The 14,079-nt window shown below is 43.1% G+C and overlaps 1 protein-coding gene across 3 annotated transcripts in view; it reads left to right on the top strand.

Annotated features, from left to right (window-relative positions):
* Positions 1–14,079, top strand: part of PDGFA (platelet derived growth factor subunit A) — a 41,462-nt gene that overhangs the window by 21,257 nt on the left and 6,126 nt on the right. For all 3 annotated transcript variants that reach the window (XM_039360468.1, XM_039360466.1, XM_039360467.1), the window contains exons 3-4: positions 2,493–2,597; positions 4,578–4,765. In XM_039360468.1, coding sequence (XP_039216402.1) covers positions 2,493–2,597; positions 4,578–4,765 — 293 coding nt within the window. The remainder of the gene's footprint in view (positions 1–2,492; positions 2,598–4,577; positions 4,766–14,079) is intronic.

Genomic DNA, 14,079 nt, shown 5'->3' with positions numbered 1-14,079 from the left:
TCCTTTTCTCTGTTGATCGAACCCATTTCACTTCTCAAATGATCTTTTGGTGTGCCTTCTCCCAACGCTCTATTATCCGAATATATTAGGAAACTACCATTCTCAGTTGGCACCCCAACCTCTGAGGCATCTTAGGTGAGGGAAGGCCACTGTATTTCTACGATCCCACGAGTATGTGTAACATGCCTGCATTTTGTGCAGATGAATGTCAGATTTCCTCGGCATGAGAAGATTATTTAGTGGGACTCTGGAGGGGGCAGGCTTGGGAATAAAGAGTGTCCTATGGATGAAGAGTGAGAAAAAAAGGATTCTGCATCAACCCCCCCCCTCAACTTTGAGAGTTAAGCTGCAGATAACTTACAGTAAGCCAAGAATTTGGAAGCTAGCCTACCGCTGAAAAGCACAATACATTTTAAGAGTTGACCAAATGATGGATCTTTTCATCTTGGTCTTCCATTCTCCATAATAACTGAAGTAAAGTTACCAGTATAGGGTTGCTGGATTGGCAGAAATGATTCCCTTGTGCCTAAAAATAGTTATTGGGAGTTTAGGGTAAGTGAAAAATGGGCCATTGGCAGCCACCATTTTGATTTTTTTTTTTTGTCCCTCTGGCATTTGCGTCCTGGGCCAATCACCAGGAGATGGTGAATTCTAGTCCTGCTTTAGGCATAAAAGCCAGTTGGGTGACTTTGAACCAATTACCAGGAGACTGTGAGTTCTAGTTGAGCCTATTCATGAAAGCCAATTGGGTGACTTTGGACCCATTACCAGCAGACTGGGAGTTCTAGTCCTGCCTTAGCCATGAAAGCCAGCTGGGTGACTTTGAACCAATTACTAGGAGACTGTGAGTTCTAGTTCCGCCTATTCATGAAAGGCAGTTGGGTGACTTTGGGCCAACCACCAGGAGAAGGTGAGTTCTAGTCCCACCTTGGGCATTAAAGCTGATTGGATGACCTTAGGTCTCTTTCTCTCTCTCTCTCTCTCTCTCTCTCTCTCTCTCTCTCTCTCTCTCTCTCCCTCCCTCCCTCCCTCCCTCCCTCCCTCCCCCCCTCTCCCCCCAATTAGTTATAGGAATCAAAATAAAAAAAATAAACAAGCATTCATTCAAAATGAGGACGATTCCCTCTACCTCATGGTATGGATAGAAATTCTGACTCTTTAGTGAACCCAATACCTTCTTCCCATTGTGTCTGCACTTGTGTATGTGTGAGCGAGCGAGTGAGTGAGCAAGAGATCAAGATCCTAATCTTCCTTTAAGATCATCTGCGCCAAAGCCAAAAGTGATAACAAAAACCTGACATCTCTGATAAAACACAAGAACGTTCTGAAATGGTTTCATACAGTGCCATCAAATTAGACTGCACAGGGAAGTGAATGCAAATACTTTTGTCGAACATTCCTGTCCAAACAAGTCTGATTGTTACTTGACTCCCAAACATTTTCAGACTGGTTTATCTTGGGAGACAGCTTCAAAGTCCTCCCTTCCAGATACTTACTTGCATGGAAGATAAATCTGTGAGCCAGGTTTGCAGAAGACCTCACCTCTTAAATAGTCTTCAAAACTTGCTGCCAGATGTTTTTTTTTTTGTAAACATCAGGGCCTGTTGAATGGAAGAGTAGCTGTATGAACTCAACTGTATTGGCTCCAAAACTTTGGTGTACTGGGTTGGTATATCAGGGTGGAAGAACTTACAAATAAGAGGGGCAAAATTCGTGGCCATATAAGAGAGAGTCTTGAATTTGCAGCAGACTGGAAGAGCTTCTCACAAACAAGAGGGGCGAAATTTTTGATTTGAGGAAGAAGGCGGCTTTCTCACCATCTAGTTGATATTGCGTATAGTTCTTAGAGCTTAGATCTGGCCTTCTTCTTTTTTTGGGAGACCACCTGAATGAAAAAGGTGGGAATTGGGTATGACAGAGAAGGATCATTCATGATGTGGGACTGATGAATTTTTTTCCAGTATCCATTCTTCTGGCTACAGTTCTCCCCACTTCTCAATGACTTCTCCTCCTTCTCCTTTTGGATAGACTGCTGGAAGGGGAAAAAATCATGTTCACAAGAGTCTCCAAAGATCTTTTCATTTTGGAAGCTCATCAAGAACGTATCCAAATGCAGCAGAGCCATACCCAAGGGTCTACAGAGGACCATCTTAGCTTTACTTGAAAAATGTGGCTGCTTTTAGTGTCGCGACAAATCTCCTGGCACTGTAAATAATAATATGAAATTTTTGAATGGCCGAATCCGAAAAGCAACCATTTCCAGAATAATTAATAATAAAAAAGAATTCCTAATGCTGGGTTTGAGTCACCATTCATGGTCCTGGAAGAAAGAACCAGGAAATCAAAATGTTGATTCCCCGTAGGGAAAAAAAAAAGCTGGCTAAAGAATTGAATGTTGGTTAAATGTCACTTTTTTTGAGTAACCAAAGAAAGCAATCTTTAATCTGAAATCCTGAAAGTTTGGCGTCTGTTTTTTCCCCTCCATTTCTTAGGCTATGACGATGCAGCAGAAACAAATCTGATCTCCCACCCGATCCACTCAGCTAAGCTGTTGCAAGAAAACCACCCTAGATCTATTCGCAGAAAAAGAAGTGTTGGTAAGAATTGAGATTTTTTTTTTTTTTAAATGCACCACGGCAGGGAATAATCTCTGGAAGGACTTTGTGGCTGGCGTCGAATTGAAATAATAATTAAAAAAAGCCTAAAATAGAGGAAAATATTTTGCAAATAAACAGAAAAGAGATTACATGCCATTGTGTCCCCCCCCCCCCAAATAGCTCGGTCATCTTCCAGGGTTATAATATGCTGAAAAAATGCCTGACATTCAGTTTTCGTGTTCCTGCACGCTCCTGGTGAAATCTGAGTGAGGGAATGTGGTGCTTGATAGTTGTTTTAGTTCACTGATTTGCAACTAACTGGGGTTCTCTAAAAACTGAATGAAATAACAAGACTTGCCTCTTGCAAGAGAGATTGTTTGCTGATTTTTTGTGTAACTCCTGGCTCACTTTTTTCTGCTTCTCTGGGTTAGATGTGTTGGGATCTCAGCTCCCTCTAAGAACAGAGTGTGCTCCATAATTCTTCATCCTTTGGGGAGCCTACCTGTTGGACCTCTGCCTTGGTTCTGTGCTTGCCTTCTTCTCAAGTAGAATGTTGAGATGGTCTAGATACTACAAGCAGTCCTCAACTTTCAACCACAATTGGACCAGGATGTCCATTGCTAAACAAGGCAATTGTTGAGGGAGTCTCATCCAATATTACGACCTTACGAGGAGAAAGAGAATAGATCTAATTTAATGAAAAGAAGGGTGAGGGGTGACAGGATAGCAGTGTTCCAATATCTCAGGGGCTGCCCCAAAGAAGAGGGACTCAAGCTATTCTCCAAAGCACCTGAAGGCAGGACAAGAAGCAATGGATGGAAACTAACCAAGGAGAGAAGCAACCTAGAACTAAGGAGAAATTTCCTTACAGTGAGAACAATCAACCAGTGGAACAACCTGCCTCCAGAAGTTGTGAATGCTCCAACACTGGAAGTTTTTAAGAAGAGACTGGACAACCATTTATCTGAAATGGTATAAGTTTTCCTTCCTGAGCAGGGGGTTGGACTAGATGACCTCCAAGGTCCCTTCCAACTCTGTTATTTTATTAGATGATTAAGAGAAGGAAAAGGAGTAGCCTTTATATACCTTCCTTCTTCTGTAGAGCCCTAGAACATCCATTAGATTGTCCTCTAGGTTTACCTTCAAAACAATCCTATGGGATGAACTGGACTGAGTGAGAGCATCTTTGATGATCAAGCGGAAACTTGAATTTGGTTCTTTCCAGCCCAAAGCCAACATCTTCCACGATTTTAGGAACTGATTCAGCCACCTATTTATGTCAAATACATTCACTGCCAAAATATACAGGAATAAGTATGATGAGGATCTCATCTCAAGGAATAAATGGCCATCATAGTTGGAAAAAAAAGGAGTAACAGAAAGTAACAGAGTAGTAGTTGGCTGTAATACGAAGGGAAATTACTATAAATATATATATTTCCAGACCTTTCACTGCTATTCATACAAGTTGGGATATTATTCTTACCGTACTTTGTGAAGCATGCTAAAACTATGGAGGGATGGAACAGGACCTAAGTTTCCTGAATCAAATGTAAGAGAAGAACAGGCAGAGCTGGGGGGTGGAGTTAAACAAATCATTAGCCGAGAGTCCTTATGTTGCCACAAGTGATCCAATTCCAATCACCTCTTGAATTCAGTTGACCTTTATTTGGTGCCAATTTGGTGTTGAACTGTAGTTGATCAGATTCTTGCACGAGCAATAAATATTGTGAGCTGCAACTCCTGATTCTTTGTACCTGGGACAAATCGATAAAATAGGAACATGGGCACTCAGTACCAAATAGTTATCTGATTGTCTGAATTTTCCCTGTCTTTCTTCGAGCACTCTTGCCAGTTTTGGGGGCAAATGAACCCAGAGATGGCAGGATCGAACCCAAGGTGTTCTGTATGCAAAGCAAGTGCTCTAGTCTTGAGTCCCCAGCTGCACCTTTCTATCATGTTTCTCATTTTTTTCTACAGAGGAAGCCATTCCTGCAGTCTGCAAGACGCGGACGGTCATTTATGAGATTCCTCGGAGCCAAATCGATCCGACTTCGGCAAACTTTCTGATATGGCCTCCCTGCGTGGAAGTGAAGCGATGCACTGGATGCTGCAACACCAGCAGTGTGAAGTGCCAACCCTCGCGGATACACCACAGAAATGTCAAGGTGAGGGGAAGTAGAAGGCCATCTTGGTAGGGGCTGAGTATCCCCTGTCTGAGCTTGCTCTCATCCAAACCGTAACCTGAACCCCATCCAGGATAGCAAACTCTTCACATTTTCAACCTGGGCAGTTGTTAGGAAACTCCCAGCTAGGCAGGAAGGAGGGGGTCAAGCAGGGAACTAGCTTTGAATCCTTGCACAGCTGCAAGAAGCATAAGCCTGATTCTCCCCTCCAAGTTCCAGGAAACCTTATCTCGTTCGAACATTCGAACTGCCAATCAACAAGAGAACCAATCAGCTGCCCAGAATTCAAATGTAGCTCCAAACAAACAACCAATCGCACGGCCAGCTGACCCCACTGGCACACAAGACATTTATAAGCTAAGGAGAATAGGACAAGTAAACCCTGCTAATGAAGATACCTAGTTTGGTAATGAAATGTTCAGAAATGATATTGAAACAAGCTTGGAGAACCATCCACAACCAAGAAACCTTATCTGGTTGTTTCCAGGGAAAGGCAAGCAGTCAGGGAAGATTCTTGTAATATAGGTAGAACAACAATGAAGTTGCTGACTTAGACCTTTCATAAGTGGATTTGGTTGCTCTCCTGTCTGACCGCAGCTGAGTGACCTATCACTCCATTGAACCCCAGTGAAACCGCACCTTTTCAACCCACAAATGCAATTGTTCCATCTGACGTGTTTTTTTTAAAAAATGGCAATTTGCAGGCAACTTTTGCTGGGGTGCAATCTTTTGGGGGTCCTCCCCCCCAGCCCTGGTTTCTGGGTGCCATGGCTTCATAACCCATGCGCGTTCTCCTTTTCTGTGCTAGCCCTTTCAATGGGTGAACTCAAGCAGAAGGCTAAACAGGAAACACCTTAAACACACAACCTGGGAACGAGATAAGGTAGCTATTGTGTACTCGAGTTTACTTCCTTGAGGTCAACCGCATTACAAATTCTTTTCGAGAATCTTTGCTTTCCTTTCATGGCAGTTCCTTTGGGTAGGGACCCAGCTGCCGCTGTCATTTTTCCGGGTGGAATTCAAATAAAAGTATTTGGACAGCAGCCTGAAGAAGGCTCAACCCCTTTCTGATGGTCGTTTCTGGGAATAAGTGAAGAATTAGGTTGTGCAGATTAATTGTGCACGCATCCCTGTGTATGTTATGTGTGTTTAAGGTGGTGCTTTGCACCTCCTGGAGTTAGTTATAACCCTGGATGCGTAGGAAGGTTAAACAGCACGAGAAGATGCCTGACTAAGTTCTTCTTACAGACTCCCACAGCCTTGTTGTGAAATGATAACATGACTTAGGGGACATCTTGAATGTTAAAAATAAATAAAATAAAATCCCTGCTCAGCCAGCTTTCCTGAATTAAATATTATCTAGGCTAAATTGGTCTTTGGATTGGGGAAATATCACACTTTGGATCAGGGATCAGGATCGGGGGGGGGGGGAAATATGCCAGAAGTGGGATTTAAAAAATGGATGGCATCACTCTGTGTGAGGCTAAACTTTCTTAGAGAAAAGGATTTTGATCATGTGATCCTGGGGAAATGCTACAACTGTTGTAAGTGCAAGGACTGGTTGTAAGGCGCTTCTCTCCGTACTGTTGTAAGTTTGAATGGTCGCGAAACGAATGATTGTAACTCGAGAACTACCTGTATTTACAGTCAAAACATTCCTGAGAGATTATAATAATTCCTGATAGGCTATACCAGGGGTAGGCCACCTTGGCTCTTTTATGACTCGTGGACTTCAACTCCCAGAATTCCTGAGCCAGCATGGCTCAGCTTGGAAACCTCAGTGTGGCTGGCTCAGGAATTCTGGGAGTTGAAGTCCACGAGTCATGAGGGGGCCAAAGTTCCCCCATGCTGGCTCAGGAATTCTGGGAGTTGAAGTCCACGAGTCATAAAAGAGCCAAGGTTGCCTACCCCTGGGTTACACAGATAGTCCTCAACACACGATCACAATTGAGCCCAACAGTTCTGTTCTTAAGCGAGACAACCAAGTGAATTTTGCTGCATTTTATGACTTTTCTTGCCGTAGTGAATCCCTGCAGTTGTTAAATTAGTCACATGGTTCTTCAGTGGGCCCAGCTTCCCCCATGGACTTTGCTTGTCAGAAGGTCACAAAAGAGGGTCACATGACCCCGGGATGCTGAGACCGTCGCAAATAGGAGTCAGTTGTTAAGTGTCTGAATTTGGATCATGTGACTGTGGAGATGCTGCGATAGTCGTAAATGTGAAAAAACGGCCACAAGTCACTTTTTCAGTGCCGTTGTAACTTGGAACGGTCACTAAACGAACTGTTGTAAGCTGAGGACTAACTGCGTTGAGTATCCAGTTAAGCTGATTTATTGTTCATGCCTATACCCAAGAATCTAATCAGCACTAAATGGATACTAGAGAAGAGTTAACGGAATTCAAGAGGAATTGGACTTAGAGACAGCTTGTGTCAACCTAATGATTCCAGGGTGATTCCTTGCTTGACTCCTCCCTGCGCTCTGCCTGAGCTTCTCCTCCACTCAGTCTGAATAGCAGAGGCTGAAAAAAGCCACCCCCACCAATTAATTGATTGGCAGCTTCTGTGTCTCGGTCTGTCTAAGCATTCCCAGACACTTCTAGCTTTAAAGAGGAGAGGTGTAAAGGGGAAGGGCCGTTTTTAACCAAGCTGGTTGGAGATCTTGAGAAGATCCAAAGGGAATTTAGATGTTTTTCTTCCCCCTCCCGCTTTGAACAGCAGATTTCTCTGACACTGTAGCAACGGTAGGACAATTTTGGAGACCTTTTGCTTTACGGTTGCAAATAGCTCTTTAGAAAATAGCTAAGTACATGTTTTGCAGGCAAAGGATTCCACGGTCCATCCTGGGGTCTTCAGAAGGGGCTGGGAGATGAGTCTGAAACTCTCAAGAATGTCTACTATTCATGGCTGATCATGCTGGGCCAGATAAATGCAGGGGTCTTCAAACTTGGCCCTTTTATGACTTGTGGACTTCAACTCCCAGAATTCCACGCATGCCCGGCTGAGGAATTCTGGGAGTTGAAGTCCACAAGTCATAAAAGGGCCAAGTTTGAAGACCCCTGCTATAAAGCACCTTCTCGCATTCTTGGCTTGTCCGGTTTTCTGTGGATCCCTGATTTCTGTTCATAATAAGAGGGGAAAGGGTGGTTTCTAAGAAAAGAATCCTTGGATGTCTTCTCCGAGCTATATTTTGGGAAGCAAACTTCTGCTCTGTCTATGAGAATGGATCTCCGTTTACTCTAAGTCACGCCTGAAAAAAAAAATAACAATACCATGCGCAAAGGTCTTGAGAAAAATCCTCCCTTTTCTTAATGTTAATTAAAAAAGGAGAAGTTAGATGGGAGCGGTGTGTTTTTTGTCAGAGCGGTGACCTTTTTGTCACACTAGGAGCTTCCAATAGAAAATCCCAAGTTTCTTTCTTCAGTGACTTAGGCTCTATCTCTCATTTTCCCCCTCATCTTTGATATAATTAACTGCCCTTTGGAATTCCAGTGTTTGGGGGATGAATGGGCCCTGTGTCCCATAATCCCTGAAGATTCTCTTTTGGGGGTCATGCAGAAAGTGGTCAAGATTTTGCTTTTGCCTATTCCCAGAAGAGAGTTAAAAGCTTCCCTTGTTCTCTTTTCACAGTGTCAAGTTTATGTTAGGACCCTTTTACTTATTTAATTTTTTAGCGGAAAGCCCTCTGTTTCTTAGTTTTGTTTTATTGACAAGATGGGGATTGTCAGTCCTCAGTGTACTTCCAGTGACTTAGGGAGCCTTTAGGTTTATTCCATCAGATGGAGGAGGAGGAGAAGGATGAGGAGGAAGGAAGGAAGGAAGGAAGGAAGGAAGGAAGGAAGGAAGGAAGGAAGGAAAAAGAAAAGGAAGGAGAAGGAGAAGGAGAAGAAGAAGAAGAAGGAGAAGGAGAAGGAGAAGAAGAAGAAGAAGAAGAAGAAGAAGAGGAGGAGGAGGAGGAGGGCAAGGAGGAAGGAAGGAGGAGGAAGAAGAAGAAGAAGAAGAGGAGGAGGAGGAGGAAGAGTGAGACAAAGAGGGAGTAATAGGAAGAAGAGGAATAGAAGAATTGTTCTTTTTCTCTCTGGGACCAGGAGAATGCAAAAGTCTGAGAAATATAGATTTGGGCAGGATTGGGAACTGGTTAATTAGTGTGAAAAACCAATCTAGATTAAAAAAAAAAAACGATTAACACAATTCTTCCAAACCTGGACCGATATGCCGATCCATTGCTTGTCTCAATCGGTGCAGCCTTTTGTGGGACCAGTCAAATGGAAATGCTTTTTATTCTCCTAAGATTTTAAGTGGGCAATTAGTGGTTGCGGCTTTTGGTGTTATTTTTAGGATCTGTTTTTCTTCGGTTTTGTTACTTGGGCTTTGAGCCTCTCCCCTGCCCTCCTCTGGAACTTCCGAATAAATACTAGACTTAATGATTCATCCAAATTCTTCTTACATTCGCTTCTCCTTTCTAGGGAGGCCAGTGGGCTTTCATGGTCACCTTCCTTGAAATAAAAGTACTTGTAACTCTGACGTGTTGATGGTGGTCCAACTAGTGATGTCGGACCACATTAATTCAAGGATAGGGAATATAAAGGCGATACCGCACCCCTAATCCAAGGCATAGCTATGATGGAGGATGGTGGCAACCTAGTTTGATGGAATCCTAGAATCCTAGGGCTGAAAGAGACCTTAGAGGTCTCCTAGTCCAACTCCCTATCCAAGGCAGGAGCCCTTATGCCATCCTGGACAACTGGTTGTCCAATCTTTTCTTGGAAACCTCCATCAATGGAGCACCCACAATTCCAGGAGGCCAGCTGTTCCATTGATTATTAGTTCTCACTGTTAGGAAATTCCTCCTTATTTCCAGATTGGATCATCTTCTGATGAGCTTCCACCCGTTGGTTCTTGTCCTGTTCTCAGGTGCTGTGGAGAATATCCTCGCCCCTTTTCTGTGAAAGTCCTTCAAATGTTGGAAGACTGCTAATGGAGAATGGTGGGAATCACCACCACCACCTCCTGCTCCTCCTCCTCTTTCCTATTCCTCTTACTTTTCTTCTTTCGTCTACTTCCCTTCTTCTTCTCTTCTTCTCTCCTTTCCTCCCGTTCCCCATTTCTTCTCTTTCTTCTTTCTCCTCCTCCTCCTGTTTTCTATCCCTTTTTTCTTCTCTTCTTTCTTCTACTCCTCTTCCATCTGATGGAGCTAATAGTTCTATATTAAACAGATCTTGGCAGTGAAGATCTCAGTGGCTCCATTAACGACGCCTCTCTATTTATCCAATTGTCTTTGAGTAACGGGATCCCTCTGCAATGTCCCCATCCAGCATAGGATTCAAACGCTGTCTTTGGTCCTGCTTTTTTGAGAGGAGAGACGAAGGCTGTAAATACCTCTGCTTTTCCAAACATCTCCATCAGCTAATTCCTTTCTCCCCAAAATGTAACCCAACCGTCCTTTCTCGAGATGCATTAGGCAAACAAGCTGGGCTGCTCAGCTGTTCCTTTTGTGCTTCTCTGGCTTTGTGTTGTCTATTTAAACCCCAGCAGAATGTCAAACCTGTGGCCCTCTGACCTCTGCCAACCTTTTGGAATGGCTGAGTTCAATGGACTGTCAGTCCCTTCGTGCTGTGGTTAATCCGCTCTGGTCTTCCAGCGAGAAAATACCATTGTAAAAGGAGGGAAGGGCCAATTCCAAAAGGCCCTTCACTAGTAAGGAGGGAGGGATCTAGTTTCTTAGGAAGAAGAAGAAGGCAACGTGTCAGCATCTGAAGGCCCTCTCAGAAATGATTGCACAGACAAGGAAAAGACTAAGGAAACCAAAAGACTCAGCAGCCCCAAAAGAAAGACTAGGACCAATAAAGGAGAATATTCATAGCTCAGGGTTGAAATCAGGAGTCCTTGGTGCCCTCTGAGCTTATGTGCCTTCTTACAGATGTTTCGCAATCCAACTGGGTAACAACATCAGTGCTAGAAGGGAGAGGTGTTTGAGGAGAAGAGAGGAGGAGGAGGAGAAGGAAGAAAGAGGAAGACTGAGGGATCTTTGGTGCTCTCTGAGCTTGGGTGCTTTCTTACAGATGTTTCACGACCCAACTGGGCAACATCATCAGTGCTAGAAGAGAGTGGAGTTTGCAGGGGGGGGCGGAGGAAGGAGAGGAGGGGGAGGAGGAGGGGGAGGAGGAGGACAGTGACTGTAGGAACCTCAGTGATATCTGAGCTTGCTTGTTTTCTTGCAGACATTTCATTACCAAACTGGGTACCATCATCAGTGTTAGAAGGGAGATGGGTTTGCTTCCTGTTTATATGCTCCATGTCAAGACAAGCCACTTGTATGTAGAAAGAGAGTAAACCCCCCTCCCTTCTAGCATGTTACCAAGTTTGGCTAATGAAACTCCTGCAAGAAAACCACCAAACTGCACAAAGGACCCCTCCTCCTCCTCCTCCTCCTCCTCCTCCTCCTCCTCCTCCTCCTCCTCCTCCTCCTCTACATATTCTACTCCCTTCTAGCACTGATGATGTTACCTAGTTTGGGTAATGAAATATCTGCAAGAAAACAACCAAGCTCAACCACAAATCATCTTCAAAAACGAGGAGTCATCTACAACATAAGGGTAAGGACTGTAACGGGCACTATGTAGGACAGAAGCAAAAGACGCATCCATAAACACCAACTAGCAGTCAGAAGACCTGATGAAAATGCCTTAATTTCACAACCAACACATGGAACAGACTTCACTATAGATTCAACCAGGAAACTGTGAGCATCGTAAACCAAGCCAGGTCCAAAATTTCTAGAGAATTGCTGGGGGGATTTAACTTGACATGAAAGAGGTGCTTGCAGACTAAATATGCAAAACTAAATGCTCTTTGCAGTTTGCTTTTTTGGACAGTCGTTCAAGCATGTTTTCCTATAATATATTTAGAATATTGCATAGTCAGTGGTTTTACATGTGTAGAGATGGTCAACCTTGTGGGGCAAAACAAATGCAGGCATCCTAACCTCATTGGATTGCAATTTATTTCTGGTGTTGCAACCTTTGGTGTTGATTCACTGTCACTGAACATCTGATGATAACCTGAAAGTGTTAACATTTCACATCAGACTGTCTGGTGTGAAAGTGTTGTATCATCTCTGGGGTTCTGTCTAGATCTTTGTTAACCGAGGTCTTGATCTGTGTTTTGTTGTAAATGAGACAGCTTAGTCATCCTTTGATGTTAGATGACTCAAAGTGGCACTAGATTCCTTTCCTTCTCTATTTTCATTTTGTCTGACTATGACAGAGAAAGCAAGTTTATGGGTGTCAAAGCTTGATGGACAGGTCAGTCATTCTAACCAAATCAGTCCTCCCAAAATTAACAGTTTGGAAAGGGATTCAAATATAGCAATAGCACTTAGACTTATATACCACTTAACAGTGCTTTTACAGCCCTCTCTAGGTGGTTTACAGAGTCAGCAGATTGCCCCCAACAATCTGGGTCCTCATTTTACTGACCTCAGAAGGATGAAAGGCTGAGTCAACCTTAAGTTGTTCAGGATTGAACTCCTGGCAGTGGGCAGAATTAACCTGCAATACAGCATTCTAACCATGCCTCTTTGTCTCTCTGGTGATCAAAAGGGCAAGCACTTATGCCCTTAGAGAAGTTGCTTTCTCAACAGTTGCAAAACATCTGGATGAACTTCCAGTTTGAGTTCTAGGGAAGCTGCTTCTCTTTCAGATGGCTAGAGTTGGTGATTTTTAATTACTTCTCCCATCTATCTTTTTGAGGTAATGGTTTGTTAATCATCTCAAGCTTCTTTCTGCAAGGCCAAGGATGAGTTGTTTAGGAAAAATATTGCCTCAACAGAGTGGGAGTCATCCTGGCCATCAGGATTGTACAATTTGATAATGATTTATGAACATGAACAGGAATATCGTGTATGTAGGTATGACTTTGAGAGAAGAAGTAGCCGGCAAATAGACAATAATTAGATAAGAGGCAGCTGAGCCCACAGAAGGAATATGGGCATGGCAAACATCTGAGAAGGAACCCTCCCTAGTTTATTGGACTGTGAAGGTGAGGGGGAAAAAGGATTTCATATTTTCTTTCTTTCAAACGTGCAAGATTGATATTAGCCCTTCAAAGTAGTCCAGACAAGAAGCACACCCAGAAATATTAGCTCTGTCTTTATTACCAAGTTGAATGAACAGAACCTTGCAATACACCAATCTGGCAGACTAATCAGTAATGGTATGTGAGAATCACCTTGGGAGACAGGAGAAAGAGCTATAGATAAAGACCAGGGGTCTTCAAACTTGGCCCTTTTATGACTTGTGGACTTCAACTCCCAGAATTCCTCAGCCAGGCATGCTGGCTGGCAAACATCTGAGAAGGAATTATCCCTAGTTTCTTGGATTGTAAAGGTGGGGGGAGAGATATATTTTCAGACTTGCAAGAATCTCTTCCTGTAACCTTACAGTAAAATTAGAGCTGATACTTATGGGTGTGCTTCTTGCCTTGTGAGGCTGACAAAGAGTGTGTGCTTATGTGTAAATACATCCACAACCCAGCTGGGTCAGCTAAGAAATAGACTTGCTTTCCTCTTTAGTTTTCAGTTTTGATTTATGCCTGTTAACCTTGCATCTAGAGCAGTTGGCTGAAAGTGGTTTAGGGTGGATTTTGTAACATTAGATGTGACTTTGGATAGATTCAAGGGAGGTTGGGTGCCTATGAAACCGGATCTAAGAATGAAACTTCTTATTGGCGTAAGGAGAAAATGGATCCTACAGTTTTCATTAAGAAAAAAAAGCAATTACAAATCCAATACTTGTGTGACAATTAACATGTGTATAAATTCTTTAATTTGCAAAATATCGTCCACCCAATGCTGGTAAATCATCTGTCACAGAAGTCCATGTTTCAGGGCAGTAAATGTTGGTCCCTTTGCCATTTTTTAAAAGTTTTTTTTTAAAGCATATTCAAGTATATCTTGCCTTGCCAAAATACTGTCCCTCCAGCTGCAAAGAACTCTTTAAAAATAATTTCACTTGAACCAGGGAAATTGTGCTAAGCGACAAAGTCAGACCTGAGCAAAAATTGGCTGAATGCCACTCACATCATAAATGCCCGCCAAGTTATCTTGGACAATATCCGGCTGATGAATGATCCCTTCCTTTTCCAGAAGATTATGCCAACAAGTTCTTTGTAACAGAAGGGTGAGGGAGAGTTTGGGGTGTAAAACAGAGGCTTTACAAGATCCCAAGTCCAAGTTAGAAAAATTCCACTTAAACCCTGAAAGCGGTTATTGGTGGTGACACAACAACCGTATGAAGCT

Source organism: Crotalus tigris, unplaced genomic scaffold (genome assembly GCF_016545835.1).
Source record: "Crotalus tigris isolate CLP2741 ecotype Arizona unplaced genomic scaffold, ASM1654583v1 scf7180000019173.45859301935:6455823, whole genome shotgun sequence".
Taxonomy (NCBI): domain Eukaryota; kingdom Metazoa; phylum Chordata; class Lepidosauria; order Squamata; family Viperidae; genus Crotalus; species Crotalus tigris.
The sequence above is the reverse complement of the archived record's forward strand: the minus strand, read 5'-3'. Positions and strand labels throughout refer to the sequence as shown.